Raw genomic sequence first — 19461 nt, forward strand, 5'->3', positions numbered from 1 at the left:
CCTCTGCCTCCCAAGCACTGGGATTAAAGGCTTGTACCACAATACCCAGCCCAGATATGTTTCAATTGGCAAATAAGTAATTGTAGGTTTGTTATTTGTAGACTAGTTTGTAGCCTTTGGAATATGAAGACTCAGGTATGGTACTAAGTTCTGGCACTTGACTATTCCCATCAGTTCATAGGACTTTCTCCCCTGGTTTTTATGATTTACTATTCATGATGTTAATATACTTGGGACCCATGTATAAGTTAGGTTTCTGTTGTATGTGGTGAGGACTATACCCAGAAACAAAGGGTTTTATTTGGGCTTGAGCATATAGCATCAGGAAGGGAAGTCAGAGCAGGAACCTGGAAGCAGGGACTGAAGCAGGAATCCTGGAGGAGGGCTGCTTCCAATCTTGTTTCTTGGAATGAACATCTGCCCAGTGCATGGTGGGACAGGATATCCCCACGAGGGAGGTGAGAAAAACACAGTGCACCCTGAGACAGGATAAGGAGACCGTTCTCACTATGGTCACAGAGTAAGGAAAAGGCCATCTCTTTCAGCCCACCTCTCTAGCCTCATTCTTCCCTACTCAGCCATTTTGTAGAATATACAGAAGAGCACAGAAGCAGGGAACAGTGAGGCTGATGCAAGGAGAAGATTCAGCCACAGGTTCAGAACTCACAGTCCAGTCCAGTTAGACAAGTGTACAGGCCTTGTCCAGAGACTCCAAAACTTAGCTACTCACCTCCTTGTTTGATGTGGGCTTTACTTAATATTGCTTTAAAAGTAATGCTTTTAATGTTTAATAAAATAAAAACATTTTAATATTTAAAGTATTTACTATTTTAATATTTATGATACTTTAATGTTATCTTAATAAAATACTTTAATATTTAATATCTTACTATTTAAGACATTTTTAGTATTTAATGTTTTTATGTACACATGTGTGATGTGTATAGGGTGTCTGTGTGATATGAGTGACTGACTACAGGGTTAAAATGACATTGGATGTCCTCTCTCATGTTCTACCTTATTCCCGTGTGACAGGCTCTTACTGAAGTTTAGTTATTTTGTTGTTCAACTGAAATTCATTTCATTTCCTCTGCTATCTAATTTACTGCATAAATACATTATTCTTGTCACTCACTAGAGAGGTGACAGAGGAATCCCTGTGTCTGTGGTGTATGTATGTGTGTTGGGGTGGGGGGTGGAGTAAGGTCTGTATCTCAATGCTGCTTCTGCCATAGGTACAATGTTGTTTTTAAGTACTTACTGAGTGTGCGCCGTGTCCAAGCTGAACTGCAGCACTGCTGGGCACTCCAGATGCAGCGCAAACACCTCAAATCTAACCAGACGGACGCAGTCAAGTGGCGCCTAAGAAACCACATGGCCTTCTTGGTAGATAATCTTCAGTACTATCTCCAGGTACGTTCTGTGCAATGGATGGAAGAGGTGGGAAAAGGAGCCCAGAAAGCAGAAAAGGGTCTGCTGTTCTGTATTTGGTAAAATGCTACAGTTGGAGAAAACTGAGTATTTCTATCTCTAGGCTTGGCATTTTAAGTGGAAATAAATGGATAAAGGGAATTAGGATACTTATGAGCAATGCACTGATTGCTGATGTGACCCTTTGTCATTGTGGCGTGATATTATCAATTAAAAAGTTCATATCAGCTGGGCAGTGGTGGCGCATACCTTTAATCCCAGCACTCGGGAGGCAGAGGCAGGTGGATTTCTGAGTTCCAGGCCAGCCTGGTCTACACAGTGAGTTCCAGGACAGCCTGGGCTACAGAGAAACCCTGTCTCGGAAAACCAAAAAAAAAAAAAAAAAGTTCATATCAAAAAACCATGCAACAACTCCCACCCCCAATGACTGGAAAAAAAAACCCAACTCATAATCTTTTGAGTAATCTTATAATTCTGTGTTGTTCCTTCACTGTGCTTGTCCCATATCTATCCTTGACTACATGCTGAGGAAGCCTGCTATTGCTAACTAAGTCAGTGGAGAGGACGAGGCAGGAGTGGATTTCACTGGGTAGGGGAGTGGTCTACAAAGACATTTGAAATGATTAAGAATTACACATCCATGGAGCTAGAAAGGTGATTTAGCAGCTAAAAGCACTGACTACACTTGCAGAGGGTCTGAGTTTGTTTCCTAGTATCCACATGGTGGCTCCAACCATCTGCAATTCTAATCCAAAGGATCTGATATCCTCTTCTGGCATCTGTGTGTGTTACACACACACACACAAGCAAAACACACTTACTTTTTTTTTTTTTGGAAGTAACAACTGTGACTGGGAATGTAGGTCAGTTGGTAGAGTACTTATATAGCATTCAGAAAGGGTTTGAGCTCTGGCACTGCAAAATGTCAGGTGTGGCGGCACTAGCCTGTGATCCTAACATTTCAGAGGTAGAAGGAAGAGGACCGGGAGTTCAAGGTCATTCTTGGCTACACAGTGAGCTTCAGGCCAGCCTGGGTTACATGAAACCCTGTCTCAAAAACAGAAATTATACAACCAGTTCTGTTGACACACAACTGTAACATCCACACTGGGAAGTGTCAGGAAGGAGAATTGCAAAGCCTGAGCTGCAGCAAGACCCTGTATAAAAAGAAACAAAAGTCAGGGAATGTAATTCATTGTTACAGCCTTCCCCTGAATACACAGGCCTCAAGCAACACACACTCTACAAGACTCAGAGCAACTGAAACATGTCACTGGTCAGCCTAAAGTGGCTAAAAGGAAGATGAGGGCTGGTGAGATGGCTCAGTGGGTAAAGGCTGGAGCCACCAAGCCTGATGACCTGGGACCAACCCTGAAAAGTTGTCCTTTGCCCTCCACATGCCTCTGTGGCATGAGCAATTCACACACATACTAAAAATAAAACATGAGAAGAACCATAAAATGGAACACTCAGAATGTGCCAGGTGCTAAAAAAAGGTTTTTTTATCTATCAGGTAGATGTGCTGGAGTCTCAGTTCTCACAGCTGCTTCATCAGATCAATTCTACGAGGGACTTTGAAAGCATCCGATTGGCACACGACCACTTCCTAAGCAATCTGCTGGCCCAATCCTTTATTTTGCTGAAGCCTGTAAGTAGGGGTGATTGGTTGCTTAGCCTAATATGTCCCTGTCGGCTCTTGGACTTGACGAGATATGAGACTGTTATTCATCGCATGTTCAAGTCCATCTTTACATTTCTGACACTTAAAATACAGTGTTAAAGGGAACGAGAATGTAAGAGTGTGGTAAACAGATAGAGATAAAAAGAACTTTATGTTTAACACACACACACACCCCAAGTGACCTACAGAAATTCAGGAATCTCCCTGACTCTACAGGAAAACAACAGAGCTCACTTTCTTAGAAATCTGTTGGACCAGGATCAACCAGTCATTTGAAAGTTGTTCTCATAGGTACATCGTGTCTAATGCTCTGGGTGTACGTCCATCTGCAAGTACACACATTTAGCTCTTCTGACAGCTACTCAACATTGACTACATATTGGAACTTGTGAAAAAAATCTAAGGCCAGAAATCACTTAAGTCAAACGTGCAGATTGGGGTCTCAGCACCAATAACTGCAAGCACACAAGCTGGCCCCAATCCCAAGGTGAGCGTGCAACTCAGATAACCCTGGAGTGCTTATGCTTTCATCTCTGTGGTGAGCAAGCTGTACTCATCCGGGCACCAACCATAAATGGTATGGGGCTTCTTTGAACTCTGGTATTTGGGGCTGTTACTTGCTACACCTAGAAGGAGTGACTTAAGCAGCTGCCACTCTCAGTGGTTGGCACTGTTCTTGCATAGCATGGGTATATCCTTGAGGAAGAGCACGTTAGAACAACAGGTCATCATAATTGAAGTCTTTATTGAGTGCTTACTGTATGCAAGGCACTGGGGATACAAAGAGGTATAAGTCATGGCTCTGCCCTTAAGGAGCTCACAATCTAGTTGGAAAACAACAAGACATGTACATACAAAAGTCAGCAACAGCACGGGTGGCCCGACAATCACCAGTGAACAACACAGGTACTACAACAGAAGAAGGGTGGAGACCGCTAAAGGCTGCAGTGGGGAAGGAGTAGTTCACAGAGAATGAGGCTTGAACTGTTAGTAAAGAGAAGAGAATCTCAGGGAACAACACTCAGAGCTCAAAGGCAAGAGCATTCTCAGTGGGTCTAAGGAAGGAGGAGTTAATGGTGACTAGAGCAGAGGTTTTGTGCAGGGAGTCAGAGAAGCCAGCTGTCCCAAGAAGGGATGTTCATTCTGTGTGTTACTTGGGAGGGCCAAACAGCTTTGAAGGTTGCGGTGTCTCTGCTGAGATCAGACATGGGAGGTAGTAGGCTGTTAAAAACTATTTTCCCAAACCTTGCATTTCTCAGCGATTTCTTCATTTCTTAACGCCAGCTATATTTTTGGATAGGTGTTTCACTGCCTGAATGAAATCCTAGATCTCTGTCACAGTTTTTGTTCACTGGTCAGTCAGAACCTAGGTCCACTGGATGAGCGCGGAGCGGCCCAGCTGAGCATTCTCGTGAAGGTGAGTCTGCCTAGCCACTGAAAATACATACCTCTCCCCCCAGCTGTGGAGCAGGCAGTCTGCTCCGGGTCAATAAAGCGTTTTCCAGAACAGACATAGAAATGACGAGATAAAAAGATAAAAGCGCTGGTATCGGTGAATATATAATGTGCTGCCTCACAGTGTTCAGAAATAGTTCAGCCCTGAATAGTTTCTTCAGCCCACCAAGTATGCACTGGCTTTGTGCTCATTTTCTCACATCCCACTTCCTTCCCTGAACCAGCCTCCTATCTCACTTATAATTATAATCTCAGACTATATTTATCTCCTTGTAACAAAGCAGGATCACTGCAATCCCAGTATGTGATGGAATATATTAATCTTAAATGAGCTGTTAAATTCCTACTAACGAGAAAGCACTTTCATGGGAGTCATGCATCTCACGGACATGTACTAAGAAGTCATGTTAGGAGCTGATAGAAATGGGAATATGGGAAGGCCAGGTGGTCCTGCAAACATTTAAGCAAAGCTTTTCCAAAGACCCCCTTGGTTCCCAGTACCCTAGCCTGGTCACTGACAGCTCGGGTCTCTCAACAGGGCTTTAGTCGCCAGTCTTCACTCCTGTTCAAGATTCTTTCCAGTGTTCGGAATCACCAGATCAACTCAGATTTGGCTCAGTTACTGCTCCGGCTAGACTATAATAAATACTATACCCAGGCTGGTGGGACTCTGGGCAGGTAGGAACAATTCATGGGGCACTTACTAGATTTGGAGGAGGGGGTTAATGAACAATAGAAGACCAAAATGCAACTCTGGCCATCACCTCCAGATTACCCTCATTTTATAAACAAGGCTCAGAGATGCAGGAAGGGGTTGGGGGTATGGGAGTAGGGTGATCATGTTCTACAATTTTACTGGAATTTATTTTCTAGTGAAGTTCATCAGCATATTAAAATACTAAAGCTGAGGGTAAGGTCTGTGTTAGGCTATGTACTGCTATGTTCTGGGGGCAGTCTGGCTTCCACTGCCTGCTCTGACATGTACTAGCAGCAGTGTGGCTGTGGTGCCATGCTCTCTTCTAAACTTCCTTAAATCTAATACTGATATCCAGTGGTCATCGTCGGCTTCTTAAGAGAGCTGTGTTGTTGCCATGGTGTTAGCTCTATCTCAGATTGCCATGTTTCTTTGGAAGGCATGGCATTTAATGAAACTTTTTTTTTCTTTTATAGTTTTGGGATGTAAAAGAAAACTCTGGTTCAAAAAATGAAACAGCCCTGCCACATTCTGATGTCTGTAACAAATCTCTCAAATCATTCATCAAATGCCTGCAGACTGCTGAAAGGGTCTTCTAGAAGAAATGCAGAGGTATAAAAATCCTCCCTGCCATTCCTGTAGGGGAACTGGGGTCTGATATCCCTCTGCTGACCACACGAAGGATTTTGAAGACATCTGTTGGGTGGGTTCATTTGTGTAACCGGGGTTTATTGAACACTTACTATATTCCTATGGAAGATAACCACAGTAAACAGTGGGTTGGCTCATGTAAGAACGGAATCACGCTCCTGAACAGGTCAGCTTCTGTGTCACCACCAAATGAGAAAACCCTTCAGAGAGCCTGTGAGCTTTCCCTCTTTCTGTACCTTGTAACTACACAGACTATCTTTATCCTTCCCTAAAATTTAAGATTTGAGTATCCTTTATCTGAAGAATTGAGCCAGTGAGTTCTAATTCTTTCAGACTAGTAAAAGGGCAATTCTGGCTAAAGAGGATAGAGGTCAAATTGTTTAGATTTAGAAACAATTTAGTTTTCACTGCAACCCAGTTTTCCCACCTTAGACCTGCCACATGAGTTAAGGTTTTATGGTCAGATAGCCTAGCCACCACGGGCTGAGAACATACTAATGTTCTCATCAGCATAAACAAAACACTTCACTGACATCTTTCCCTCCAAGCTGGACAAGAATGAAACATCCGGGCCTCAGTCTGTAGTCACTGAGTCCTCTCTTCATCTACACTGTCTACCAACCACTATGAAAGCCTGAGCCCGTACTTGTCAACTACCCAGGAGGATTATCCCACCTTGTTACCTCACCTCTAAAAGCAGATAACAGCCTGCTGCTTGTTTTTGTAAATAAAGTACTATTCAAACAGCCACACATACTCAATTTAGCTATTGTCGGTGATTGCTCACAGACAAGACAAGTTGTTGAGACAGACAAGTGTGGTCACAAAGCCTAAAAGTATTTACTATTTGGCACTATAGAAAAAATGAGACCGCTGGCTTTATTTAGAGAATGAGAAGCCGTTCGCTAACAGGGATGATGATGATGAGTGTGAGGAAGGAATAACTTCCAACAGTTGTGACAGCTTATTTTATAGAAAACCGTCCCAGCAAATTTATAGTCACTGTCCATTCATTAACAACTGGTCATGTTCATGTTCCCAGTAGCAGGTCATCTGTCAATAAACTCCTGATACCCAGAGCTGTTCCCAGTCCCACTCAACTTTAGCACTACTGTTTACCCAGGCCCTCACCTACTTTAAACTGTTTTTGGAAGTATAACATTTTAGGTAGCCTGGGATAACCTTGACAGTGATGCCACAAAATAAAGCTCACTCCTCTATTTTTATCTCCCTTTGTTTGCTGTACTGCTAAAGTGACAAGCCTGCTGACAACTTCAGAGAAGATCCTATGTTTATCATGTTCTGAGATTAAGCTCAAAGAAACAGATGAAGACATCCCAGTTACTACAACCAAAGAGATTCAACATTTATTTTATCATAAAAGTCCAGCAAATAAAACTATGTACAAGGTCCATGCAAAGAATACAATTACACACAAGACACACTTAAAACCTGATTAAAACACAATCTCCACAATAGCAGGGAATAAAACCAGTAAGACCAAGTATCTTTAGTGAGAAACATAATCATGTTTATATTTTGGATGCTGCTTGAATCCAATTCTCTCCCCAACAATGAGGCACTGGATCACCCATTCTTGTGATACCACAGGCAGTTGCAAGGCTTCAGCACACTTGAGCACCGAGGCTGGGCATGAGGGGTCTGTCACCACCACATCAAATACCCCTAAAGCAATGTCTGTAAAAAGTAGGGGAAGTGAATGAGGGAGGGACACTCAGTTTAGCTCCTATTAAAACAAGACAGGTGTGCCTTCTAACAGGTATTCCCTACTCTGCCAAACCAAAGCCCTCTACTCTAGGTACTGTATGTTCATAATCTAAAATAAAAGTTGCAATCACCACGTCTGGCCTTGTAGAACTATTGAATGGAAATACCACTGGAGACTATAGAAGCCTGAATAGCGTTATCCTTCACTTACGTCAACCTACCCTTTTTGAAGGTGGGACTTATCTTAAAAATGAGGACAGACTTGGAATACACATGCTGACAGGTGTGAGTCTAAGGACACCCTGGAATGACTATGAAACACAGATGCTTCCCAGTACCTTTGTTGTGGGCACTTGAATGGTGCTGCTTCACAGAGGCTGCCCCTCCAGTCATAAGGATCTCAGACCAGAGCTCCAAGAAGTTCTGTTGTTGATCTGACACCAAGAGGACCTTCAGATTCTGGAAAGGGTTTTCACGGGGTTGCCTGTGAAGGAGTTGGAGACAATATTTAGGAACTGGAAAGGAACTTAGTATGGCCCATCATATCTAACAACTCTGCAAAGGGAGTCCTTGTCTGCGCTTTCCTAGCTCTGCCATGTGTTGAACATGCTCTGCCTCGCTTCTGGAGGAGGTATGCATTCCAGGAGCCCAGACTTTGCTAGTAAACAAATCAGGTTAGTCCCCTTCCCTCTCTAAGTTTAAAATTGAAACTTAATCCTAGTTTCAATGCTTCCCCTACTGGGGAACACTGACCACATACACTAATCTTTCCACACATTCAGAAGGTTCCCAGTGAGGCTCTGGCAATAAAGTACTTTAACTGCTGATATCATTTCAAATTCATTCAAATTCTGATTTAGTCTACAGACATTCCAGTTTCTAGTAACACTTAAATTTCTCAACTAGACTTTCTTCCCAAATGCCATTCTTCCTGTTGTCTCAGCTCTAAATGGGCTTCCAAACACTCACCAATCCAGAATTCGTTGCTCTTCAAGGCTATACCCAGCAGGCAGCAGATAATTACGATAGTTTTGAAGTTGGTTGGCATGGCAACTGTCATGGACCCAGACATGAGACACACAAGGAATGCCACTGGCAAGGCACAGGAAGTACTTCCGGGTTCGACAGTGCTGGTCCGCAATTAGGAGACACTGGTAGGCTGTGTTACACTAGAAGAAAAGAAACCCAGCTGACTGGTCTGGTAGTGTTTAGGAAAACCTTTGCTGATTAGCTGCACCTAATGAGCCCTCGAGAACAGGTGTAATGACTTCCAACTGGTATCAAAAAATACTATCTAATCTGTTTTTGTACCAAAGGTTGTGTTGGCTCACTGAAAAGCCCAAACTGCTTCCTGTGACAGTTTGTTTCACCTACATCTTTTGGAAGGCCTAAATCTCAAAGGTCAACCATACCCAGTACCCCACCTTCCGGCTAGGGAAACACTACCACCAATAGGCTTTCTACTGTATAAGTTCAATCTGTTGCTGTCTCTACAGAACCACTACCACCTAACACAAGCTCTAGCGTGTCTTCTCTGTGTACACTGAAAATGCTGGGCTGGAGTAGCACACTGGCACAGTACCCTGCATTTCAGTAAACCACCCAAACCCCTCTTGGGCCTTTTCTCAATACAGAAAGAAGGTAGCCACAAAATAAAGTCCTCACCTGGGCTTCATTGAAGTCTTCAAGGATATACCCAGCTCCTGCTCGAAGCTGGCATTCTGTATACTGCTTGTTGAAAGGAGGAATTTCTAAAAATTCTGTATATGTAACAAAAATAATTATTTTTACTATTATAAAATCTAAGTACTTTAATGCCTATTTGTAACTGCTTCCTCTTAATTCTTCAGCTACTGGTGATTAGACAGATGCAGATTTACTAATGTATCTGAGGAACTGAACAGCCTGCATCACTCTCACTCAGTCAGCTTTCTGGACTATTCCAAGCAACAAACGCCTATGTAGAACTGCCTTGTAATGTCTGGTTTCAAGCACTAAGTTGTTAAAGCAACACTAGAAAAGCAAAATAGGCTGCAAACCATCTTTACTGTGATGCCAGACTGCTGCATGGAATTCAAGGGACTGCTAATTCTGAGCTCAGGCTAGGTCACTGCTTTTTCTTCCACTATACATATCTGAATTCTGTTTGACAAGCCACACGTCCCACACTTGCTCTCAAAACCCAGCTGCCCATCACCAGAACATCTCCTATGCACCTTCCAAACATAAATCTAAGGGCAACACCAGATCACTTTCCTGTGCCCTGTACATGTTTGAATGGCTGTAACTAGTGAGTAGAGTCATCATACATCTTCAGCTATACCATTTTATGACAATCACATTTTCCTTATTTTAATTCCTTCTTGCAAGACTCAACATTAGTCAGAACTCTTTAACTTACAAAACAACAATCTAGTTCTCAAGCTTGGACAGATATCTGGAGACTACTGTCACGCACTATATACATTTGATCTACACATTCCCCTATACCACACATTTGTCAGACCTCTGAAATACATTCTACCACCTGACCAAAGACTTCACCTAGACCTAAATTAATATATGTGTGGAAGGAGTTACAGAGACAAAGTTTGGAGCAGAGCCTGGAGGAATGACCATCCAGAGACTGCCACACTTGGGGATTCACCCCATAAACAACCACCTAACCCAGACACTAGGCAGATGCCAAAAGAGCCTGCTGATAGGAGCCTGATATAGCATTCTCCTGAGAGGCTCTGCCAGTGCCTAGCAAATACAGAAGTGGATGCTCACAGTCATCCAATGAACGGAGCACAAGGTCCCCTATGAAGGAGCCAGAGAAATCCCAGGGAAAAGAAGGGGACTGAAGCCCCATAGAAGGAACGTCAATATACACTAACCAGTATCCTCAGAGCTCCTTGGAACTATACCACCAGGTAAAGAAATCACATAGTGGAACTAGTATCTCTAATTATATTTTCTAGCAGAGGATGGCCTAGTCAGTCATCAATGGGAGGGGAGTCCCTTGGTCCTGTGAAGGCTCTATGCCCCAATATAGGGGAATGCTAGAACCAAGAATGTGAGTGGGTGGGTTGGGAGCAGGGGAGAGGATAAGGTATTTTTGGAGGGGAAACTAGGAAAGAGGCTAACATTTGAAATGTAAATAGAGAAAATGTCTAATAAAGAATCACTTAAAAAAAAATCTAATGTATGTGACATACAGACTTATTTTAATATAAAAGGGCCTAGAAACTAATTCTTGCCAAACTATTCTGGGCTGTAGACACCACAGTTCCCTTCTTACACTCAGAAGAGAATGCATCCTCCACATGGGTTCTCTTAAGTAAATGGTAGAGAATAAAGGGGGAAGGTGGCCAAACACGAGAAGCCTGCTGGATGTGGATAGTTACAGGAAGGTAAGCCAACACTGTTCAAATCCAAGTCTGTCACTGTTGAAGCCCTTTAACTCTGATAGATTAACAGATTTTTAACATTCACTTTATGTAAGAAGGGGAACTCTCTCCCTGGGTTGCCAAGCCTGGTGACTTGAGTTTGATCCCCTGGGACCCCTTACATTAGGAGGAAGAATAATACTCTTCCAGATTGTCCCATGACTGCCACACCTGTGCACAGGTACATATACATCCATGCATAGATCTATAGCATGCACACCTGTGTCTCTGTAGTATGAAAATTAACAAAAAGATAACGATTTCTCAGCTGCCTACCAAGACCATCTTGAGAACCACTCACTGAGAACGATTTTGTGAAAAGTCTACAAACCAGAAATAGGGTACAAGTTAATTTTACTTATGTGGCCAGAATCAGTTACCACCTGCCTGGTGCACTACTCTACCTGGATGAAAAAAGCATCCCTTCACAAAGTAAAAGCAAAGAGTGCATAGGTCAGCACCCCAGGGACTCACCCTCCTCTTCTTCACTGCTTCCTGTAGGACCATCTAGCAGCTTAGAGCGACTGGCCAGCTTGTCACTAGTTGTAGCCATGGTGAGGAGAAAGGCATAGCCCAGAAACAAGGTCTTGTTGAGGGGCAAAGGCCCTCTTGGCTCTTCTAGGACAGAAGGCTCACCTATGTTGTCTCCAGTCTCACAGGGACTCACAAACTCTGCTGCCCCCACTGTTCCTAGGAAGGACAAAACAGTTACCAAAATGATGCACACAGATCACTACTTGAACAAAGGCCCAGCACCAGTGGGACCGGATAGGCCATGTCCTGGTAAGCTTTGTCTAAGCTATGACCCAAAGACCATTAATACAGCCAATCACTCTAAATGGCCAACAAGCTAGGACCAAATTTACAATGAAGACAAATAACATTTAAATCTGACGTGACCATTACAGTGGGCAGTCTGTTGTTTTCATGTATGGAAATGAACTAGTAGTACTTCAATAACATCAATTTCTAAGGCCACCTGACACCAAAGGTGGCTCTAGAACAGGAAAATGTAGTGTTGGGAAGTCTTCAACCACATTCACCACCCAGGTCTCTGACATTTTGAAGCAATCTTTAATGAGGAAGGAAAAAAAGAAAACTTTACTGCTGCCAAGAACTGTCCCAATCAGATTCTCCCACCATACCAGACTCTCACCAGAGCAACGCGAAATACTTGGTCAGAGTCTTTATGTGGAGGTGAAGCCACAACAAAATACCCCAACTCAACACCCAGCTGTCAACACCTGGGGAGGTAAGTGAGCCACCATTCCACAACACCATGCTAAGATGTGCCCCAGTAAGTCCTCCAGAAGGAAATGGATACCTACTGAAGCCGAATCAGGTTCACTAGGAGGCTAAGATGACGGCAGGTCATGCATGCCTCCTGAAATAAAACCAGGATCAGGAACAGTCAAGAGGCAGTAATACTATGCATTTGGCACTGGACTAAAGGGTCAGGTCTACCTCAATTTGAGATCTACCTTGAGATTGTTGAGAAAGTTACCTAACTTTTCTATCTTAGACTCTTCAAAAATATAGAAAGTGAATTCTAGCAAATATGCTTTAAGAGATTATATAAGGGAATATGAGTGAAAATATTTAGGCCTCATGCCTAACTCAGTAAATATTTAATAAAGGTTAGCTATTGCTGTTTTTAAATAACCTGAAATACATGGCAGTGGTATTAGGTGGTAAGCAGATGACACAACTCTAATAGGAAAAACAAAGATCTGGTTCTGGGACAAGGAATATGGAATGCCATCACGGTGCCAGCCTGAGGGACCCTACCCATAGAGACAGGACTTTACCTCTATCTACAGAAGCCACCGTGGCCAAGTCTGGGCCACCACAGACACTTGAACATCTGACTGAATTTTTTTCACAATGAATAGGAGTGACTGAAAAGGATGGGTAGGGGAAAGGGAAGATGCAGGCTGAAGCATAAGCATTCTATAGGAAGCTTGAGAAAGTGTGAGCACAAGATAGTGGGGGGAAAGATAGTGGAAATAAGGTCTACCAAGAAGCAGGAGATGGCAGAGGTTAAAATCTAAGAAATTCTACCCATTTTGATCCTACTTAAACTTCCATGCTTATATTCCTCCCCAGAGCCCACACATAGTCTGTCTGTGATCAAGTCCTGCCCTCCTGCTGGGCCCTGAAGAGAGGACAGGGAATGGAGCTTATAATACGATGACCTATAACTTGTAGCACCAGTCTGTGACAGCATAGGCAGGACATCTGCATGTACTCGGCTCCCATCTTACCAGGTTTCACGGTGGCAGACTTTCGACCTCGCTTAGCAGGAGAGCGTTCCTCTTCAGAAGTCGGAAGTTTCCTTTTGCCTGATGGGACTCCCGTGGAAGCACGGGGACTCTCCGTGGCTTTACGTGTGGGCGTTGTGCTGCTGCTACTGGCGGCAGTGGGGGTGACTGGGGAGCTGATGTTACTGCGCCGTTTCCGCTTTCCTTCCACCAAATTGTCTGGTGAGTAAGCCAAATACTAGTGAGATCAGGTTAAGGAAGAACTTAACCTGACATGGACAGTACTGTGCTTTTCGCAACCTCCCCAATCATGAAATGTCCTTTTAAAGCCACGCATTTTATGTTTTCCAACACTGCCATGACGGAGATAGATTTGCTCCCCGATAGGAGGAGAAAGGCCAGAAAAATCCTAGAGACTTCTCATTTGTTATTTGGAAGGGGAAAAAGTGTGGCTGTTACTAGAAAAGGACAGTCATTGCTATCCACTAAGCCACTCAAAGGAGTCAGGCAATCATTCCTACTATCCTGGGAACCATTCCTCCCTTTAAGCGAAGCCTGGATCCACAGGCAGTTGTTCAGGAAAGTCTTACCTAAGCTGATATCTGCTGCCTTCGTGAGCGGTGTGACAGCTTCATATGGGCCAAGCCCATATTGCTCTCTCAGTCTGTTTCCTTGCTCCAAGGACAGAATGACTGCCATTCGTTTATACCACTTCCTTTGGCCTTCTTTTTCAATGCTGTAATACAGCTCCCCAGACTCCTTCCTATGTCCTTTCACCACTCCTGGAGATGACATTATAAAAGATACCATAATTGTAGGCTGTTGAGCAGCCTCTCAGAAGGGCTCTGCAAAAGCAGGCTGAGGCAGGGAACCCAAAGAGCCAACAACCATGGGCTGAACTTGGCTGTCCCTGCCAAGTGGTTTACAACACTTGGGATATATGTAGCTAATACACTAGGATTAGACAAGGTCTTCTGAGAGAAAGCAGCCTTTAGCTATAAAAGCAAGCTTCCCAAGACCGGACTGAGGGATTATTAGTGGCTCAGATGGATCTCCTGAAGTGAATGGCAAGGTTTAACGATCCTATAGCAATCTCCTAAGCTTTCCCATTGTGGTTTCTTTGAAGTATGAATGAAAATGACAGGTGAAAATGACAATTCTAAGAAATCATGTAGGTTTGTCTACTGTACACAAAGTCAGGATGGAGAGAGCAAAGAAAGGGGAGATAAAGCCTGCTTGCCTGCTCTTGTCTACCCCACTGCTCTTACCCTGATACACAGCTACAGACAGTCCTTTAGGTTAGCAGCACAATGTGTGGCTGAGTTAGAACTCAGCAAACCTGAGTTTAGGCCTAGTTCTGTTATGTGAGGATTGGGTAGGCAAGATCTATGTCCAATTCTATGAAAAAAAGAAAAGGGAAAAAAAATAAAAAAAACCACACTCCTTCCTACCAACCAATAAACAACATGTATCTCACATACAACATAAAAATGGCACATCACTACTGATTTTTTCATTCTGGTGAACAAAAAGTTACACTTCATTTCCATTAGCTTGTTTTCAATGAAGGGCTAAGGGACCTAGCTATCCCTAGCAGGGAAGAGCAAGGAGGAGGAAGCAGGTCCTAGTTCTCCTTGCTGGGTCATACAACCAACTCCTTTACTCGGCTTGCTTGTCTCCTAGCTTAAATCTACCACCAAACTAAATCCTGAAGACCTCAGACTGACATATGCCCAAGGCCAGAAGGACACTCATCACTATGGAATAGCTACAATAACTAGAAGCAGTGTGCTGCTTACTGACACTGGTAAACAGCCTCAACAAGTGGAATGCTGAATCCCTATCCCATGATGCACAATTTACTGCTGATACTGATCTATCTTGAAAGAGCCAAATGTCAACCTCTAAGATGGCTTCATACCAGATGAAGACAATACATACAAACCATAAGCTACCAGCTCCATGTACTGCACCTAAGTAATGCCACACAACCCATAGTGTTATCTAGTATTACAAGGTAAAGTGGCCCCAAAACACCAAAACAAGGGAGCAAAAAGCAGGTACTTGGGGAACCCTAGAACAAAAAAGCCCGGAAGCGCCCAACAGAAAAGCTTGTCCTCCCGGTCTATCCATGTGCAATACAATATCCAGAAAGGATATTTCTAAAAGACAGTCAACACCATATAGCTAAGAAGCTATATTCACAGAATTCATATATGAAAAAGTAAAAGCACACACAAATACCTCACCATTGCCAACACTGGCTATTACAAAAAGGCCAGTGACCTGAGGACACCCCACCCCCGAAAAGACAAAACAAGGGCATCATTATTCAAATCAGAGGATGACACGCAGCACGCCCTCTTCCTACATTAAAATATCTCAGTGCACCACCAGTCTCCAGCTGAATTCTTATCAACACAGTCAGTGAGCATAAAAGTCAGAAGTGAAGCCTGGCACAGTAGCACACAGCTTTAATCCCAGGACTCAGGAGACATTGGCAGGGGGATCTCTGTTAGCTTGAGGCCAGCCTGATTTACAATGCAAGTTCCAGGACAGCCAGGGCATAAAAGGCAGGAGTGAAAGACAGAATACAAAGGGGAAAACACTAATGCTGAAGTGGAAAGACCTGGAGAGTCTCTTACCTAGTGATAAAAACTCACATCACCAGTGATGTAGGGTGATGTCACATGCCTCCCTCAGCCCCATATATATAATATGATAGGAAGGGCACTTCACCCCTAATATCATTCTTTACAATGAACTAAAAACAAAATCGTAACTCCAGTCTAATGTGAAAACATCAGACCTGATCTGAGAGACCATTCTATAAAATAGCTATTATCCCTCAAAACTGTCAAAGTCATGAAAAAACAAAAGACAGAAATTGCCACAAACCAGAGGAGACCAAACGAAACATGATGACTAAATGTAATGTGGTATCCTCGACTGGATCCTGAAACAGAGAAAGTACATTATAGAAAAGATGGTAAAATCCAAATAAAGTTTGGAGTTTAGTTATCAGGGACTGAGACTGGCTTCTTGCTTCTGACAAAAGTATCGGACTAATTTAGGACACTACGGATAGGGAGTGCTCGGCGAGGAGGACACAGGGGTCCTCCCTAACACCATTCTGTACTTGGCAACATTTTCTTTAAGCCTTTAACTATTCCAAAATAAGTTTACTGAAAACCAAACTAGAAACCAAACAGTCAATGGCCAGGGTAAGCAATGTAATAGGAGTGGAATCTCTGACTTGTGAGATCCAGATCAACAGTGAGGCTGGGGAAGACGAGACTGTCCTGGTAACTGCTGACAGGAGGGACCAGCAGGCACAGTCCATCTGTAGGGATCTGCTTGTTTCATTACCTGCACTGAAATATTCATCTTCTGAGAGGGCTGTCACTTCAGTGTCCAGGGGGATGGGGTCACACAGGAGAATGTCTTTGCCCAGCACGTCACATTCGTACCCATCATCAAAGAGCAGCTTGTACTTCCCAGCCCCCACATCTCGGGTGATCTTCCCAGAGTAAAAGTAGCCATTGGATGACCACTTAGCTACAACACGGAGACCCACAAAGCTGTTTCCTGAAGATGAGGAATCCAAGCCATCAGAGGAACCAGTAGCAGCCTGAAAAGGAATCTCTGGAGAATCACTCCGCCGCAAAGTACTAGAACTGGCATCCGTCCGTTTGGTAGAATCTGGCACACGAGGCATAATGCGGGTGAAGGACTTGTCATCTGGTGACATGCTAGGTGAAATATCTTCTACGCCCAACGGACCAGAGACAACTGTTTCTCTAAAGACGGGTAGAGAAGGAAGTGAGAGCAAGACAGGACCTACCTTCTGACTCTTTTCCCTTATAGATCTCTTCCCCATTCTTTATTAGCCCCATCACAGGCATGAGCCCAATTTCTCAGTGGCCTCAGGCATCAGTGTGGGCCTCTCCTCTCCCTCTTGTACCTTACACACTCTCTATTCTCCTCTTCCCTCTACTCCTATTTTTTTGGCACTACCCAGGTACCTGGTTCCAGTGGTCCGAGAAGGTGGGCGGCCCCTTCGCCCACGCCCACGAGGTGTAACTGGAGCCTTCCCTCCCTGTCTGATGCCAAGGCCTGCATCACCATCTTCCTCACACACCGGTGCCCCTGTCTGACTGATCCCTTTTCTAGGACTAGAGAATGAAGACAGGTTAGTTTGATAGCAGCTGCTAAGGAGTACATCCTTTAACATCTCCCCAGGACCTTCCAACTATATGTCAGGCAACACGCGCTGCTCCTCCAGGGCAACAGAACTTGGCTCACACCCATTAAAACTCATCACCAAAACCTCAGCAAGGGGGATGGGGGAAAAAGGACTTTTTCCTGTATGAAAGTCTACTCCCTCCTGACATAGCTTCCTGCTGTTACTATTTTCGATGCCACACCCATTTCTGCCCAACCTTCTATTCTACTTCAGGCTCTGGATACCCACAGAGCCGACCAAAAACCAAGGACATAGAGCACAGTGGGGGGCCTATTCCAAATCTGTACTCCCAACCAAAATATGGATAAGCTGCAGAACATAGGGATGGTAGGAGAATGTACCCAGCATTCCCAACATCCCCTAAGGGGCTTCTTTGCCCACAATGAGGAAGAGGCACTGTTTCTCCAGCTCAAGGTGGGGCATTCCCCAATATTTCTTCTCATGTGATATGAAAACATTAGCAGCCCTGCCCCTGCTGGGTTCTCTCTGGAGAACCTGTCTGCACCTCAGTTTTCCTGGGCCTCCTCGGGAACTGGGTAAGGCAAAATCTGCAGCTTCTGTCCCACTGGCTTTTCCTTTGAGTGGCCCAGCTCCTCGCCCTGAGCTGCCACTGCTGTGTATGGCTGAGAGACTTGTTCCACTGGATGTGTGGTGTGAGCTGGAAGCTTTGGAGGAGAAGGAGCTGATGTCCCCCAGGTCCCCAGAGGAACCTCCAGTCTGTGAAGGGGAAACTTCTGTTTCACATTCCTGACACTCTACGATTGGTTCTTCAGTCTCCTGAAGGGAAGAAACAGATAGGGAAGCTAAAAGAAAGCACACTAACAGGAAGCTAAGGTGATGGCTGGGAAATCCCAGAGACTGCAGGAAATGTCCTATCAGCCAGGTGGGAATTGGGAAGGAACTTCCTGAAGCATGGAAATAATTCTATATCTGTTTTGCGCCATGGCTACATAAATTATTTCAAAGCATAGCTAGGTATGATGGCACATATCTTTAATCCTGGGAGGCAGAGACAGGTAAGCTGTGAGTTTGAGGCTACCCTGGATCCATATATCAAATTTCAGTCAAGCCAGTGAAACCCTGACTCAAAATTAAGTAAATAAATATAGTTTTTAAACTTGTTCAAAGCTACTAAACCAACATATTACATGTAGCAAAACATTGAAGAAAGAACCCAGAAAAGAAAAAAAGAATAAAAAAAAACAAAACAAAACAAACAAACAAAAAAGAACAAGAAGAAAGAACCCTTTCTATGGCACATGAAATTATCTTTCTACTGGGAAAGTGCATAAGCTACTAGCAAGGACTTTAACCTAGAAGACAGAAGGAGTTCCCTGTGGAGAGAAGAGAGCTAAGGAGGTTACGGAGAGGAGCAGGCAGGAGCCATTCTGGGCACATCATTAACATTAGGTCTTTTCTAAGTATCCATGGAAACAGAAAATTATAAGCAAAAATAACTAAAATTGGTTTGGAAAAATGAAGACAAAAAACATAATCAGAGCTGAGGATGTAGCTTCGTGGGAGAGCCCTGAGTTTACAGCTTTCAACTCCATCCATGGGCAGAGGGGGCTCACATTCTAATGAAAGTATATGCTGAGTGTAGTCACACACACTGGGAAGCGGATGCAGACAGATCTCTCTCTTAATTCAAGGCCAGCCTGGTCTACATGCTAAACTTCAAGACAGCCATGGCTATATAATGAGACCCTGTCTCTATTGATGATGACGATGACGACGACAACGATGAACAACTTTTGATAAATACAAACCACTAGAATACCAAGCTGGCTTCACTACATATGTACACTTGGGTGCTAGAGCTCAGCTGTAAGTCATCTCGTAAGACTGAAGCCCAGGCATGGTATGGCAAGGGTCTAGGATCA

The 19461-nt window shown here is 43.8% G+C and overlaps 2 protein-coding genes across 21 annotated transcripts in view; one reads left to right on the forward strand and one right to left on the reverse strand.

The window, feature by feature from the left end:
• Tubgcp4 (tubulin, gamma complex associated protein 4) overlaps nucleotides 1-7773 on the forward strand; it is a 28128-nt gene extending 20355 nt beyond the window's left edge. For 3 of the 5 annotated variants that reach the window (XM_030251863.1, NM_153387.3, NM_001290824.1), the window contains exons 14-18: nucleotides 1236-1413; nucleotides 2945-3079; nucleotides 4413-4529; nucleotides 5106-5245; nucleotides 5738-7773. In XM_030251863.1, the coding sequence (XP_030107723.1) occupies nucleotides 1236-1413; nucleotides 2945-3079; nucleotides 4413-4529; nucleotides 5106-5245; nucleotides 5738-5750 (583 nt within the window). In that variant the 3' untranslated portion in view covers nucleotides 5751-7773. The remainder of the gene's footprint in view (nucleotides 1-1235; nucleotides 1414-2944; nucleotides 3080-4412; nucleotides 4530-5105; nucleotides 5246-5737) is intronic. The other 2 variants (NR_110985.1, NR_077245.2) reach the window with 1 other exon arrangement.
• Trp53bp1 (transformation related protein 53 binding protein 1) overlaps nucleotides 3838-19461 on the reverse strand; it is a 101520-nt gene continuing 85896 nt past the window's right edge. For 5 of the 16 annotated variants that reach the window (XM_011239583.3, XM_030251687.1, XM_030251688.1 and 2 more), the window contains 10 exons: nucleotides 18084-18355; nucleotides 17358-17507; nucleotides 16702-17132; nucleotides 13923-14114; nucleotides 13336-13551; nucleotides 11546-11761; nucleotides 9306-9400; nucleotides 8610-8809; nucleotides 7979-8124; nucleotides 7254-7610 (listed from right to left, as the gene is read on the reverse strand). In XM_011239583.3, the coding sequence (XP_011237885.1) occupies nucleotides 7423-7610; nucleotides 7979-8124; nucleotides 8610-8809; nucleotides 9306-9400; nucleotides 11546-11761; nucleotides 13336-13551; nucleotides 13923-14114; nucleotides 16702-17132; nucleotides 17358-17507; nucleotides 18084-18355 (2106 nt within the window). In that variant the 3' untranslated portion in view covers nucleotides 7254-7422. Of the gene's footprint in view, nucleotides 7611-7978; nucleotides 8125-8609; nucleotides 8810-9305; nucleotides 9401-11545; nucleotides 11762-13335; nucleotides 13552-13922; nucleotides 14115-16701; nucleotides 17133-17357; nucleotides 17508-18083; nucleotides 18356-19461 lie in introns of those variants that run through there. The other 11 variants (XM_030251686.1, XM_011239581.3, XM_030251685.1 and 8 more) reach the window with 5 other exon arrangements.

The sequence above is a fragment of the Mus musculus genome, chromosome 2, assembly GCF_000001635.26.
Source record: "Mus musculus strain C57BL/6J chromosome 2, GRCm38.p6 C57BL/6J".
NCBI classification, from domain to species: Eukaryota; Metazoa; Chordata; class Mammalia; order Rodentia; family Muridae; genus Mus; species Mus musculus.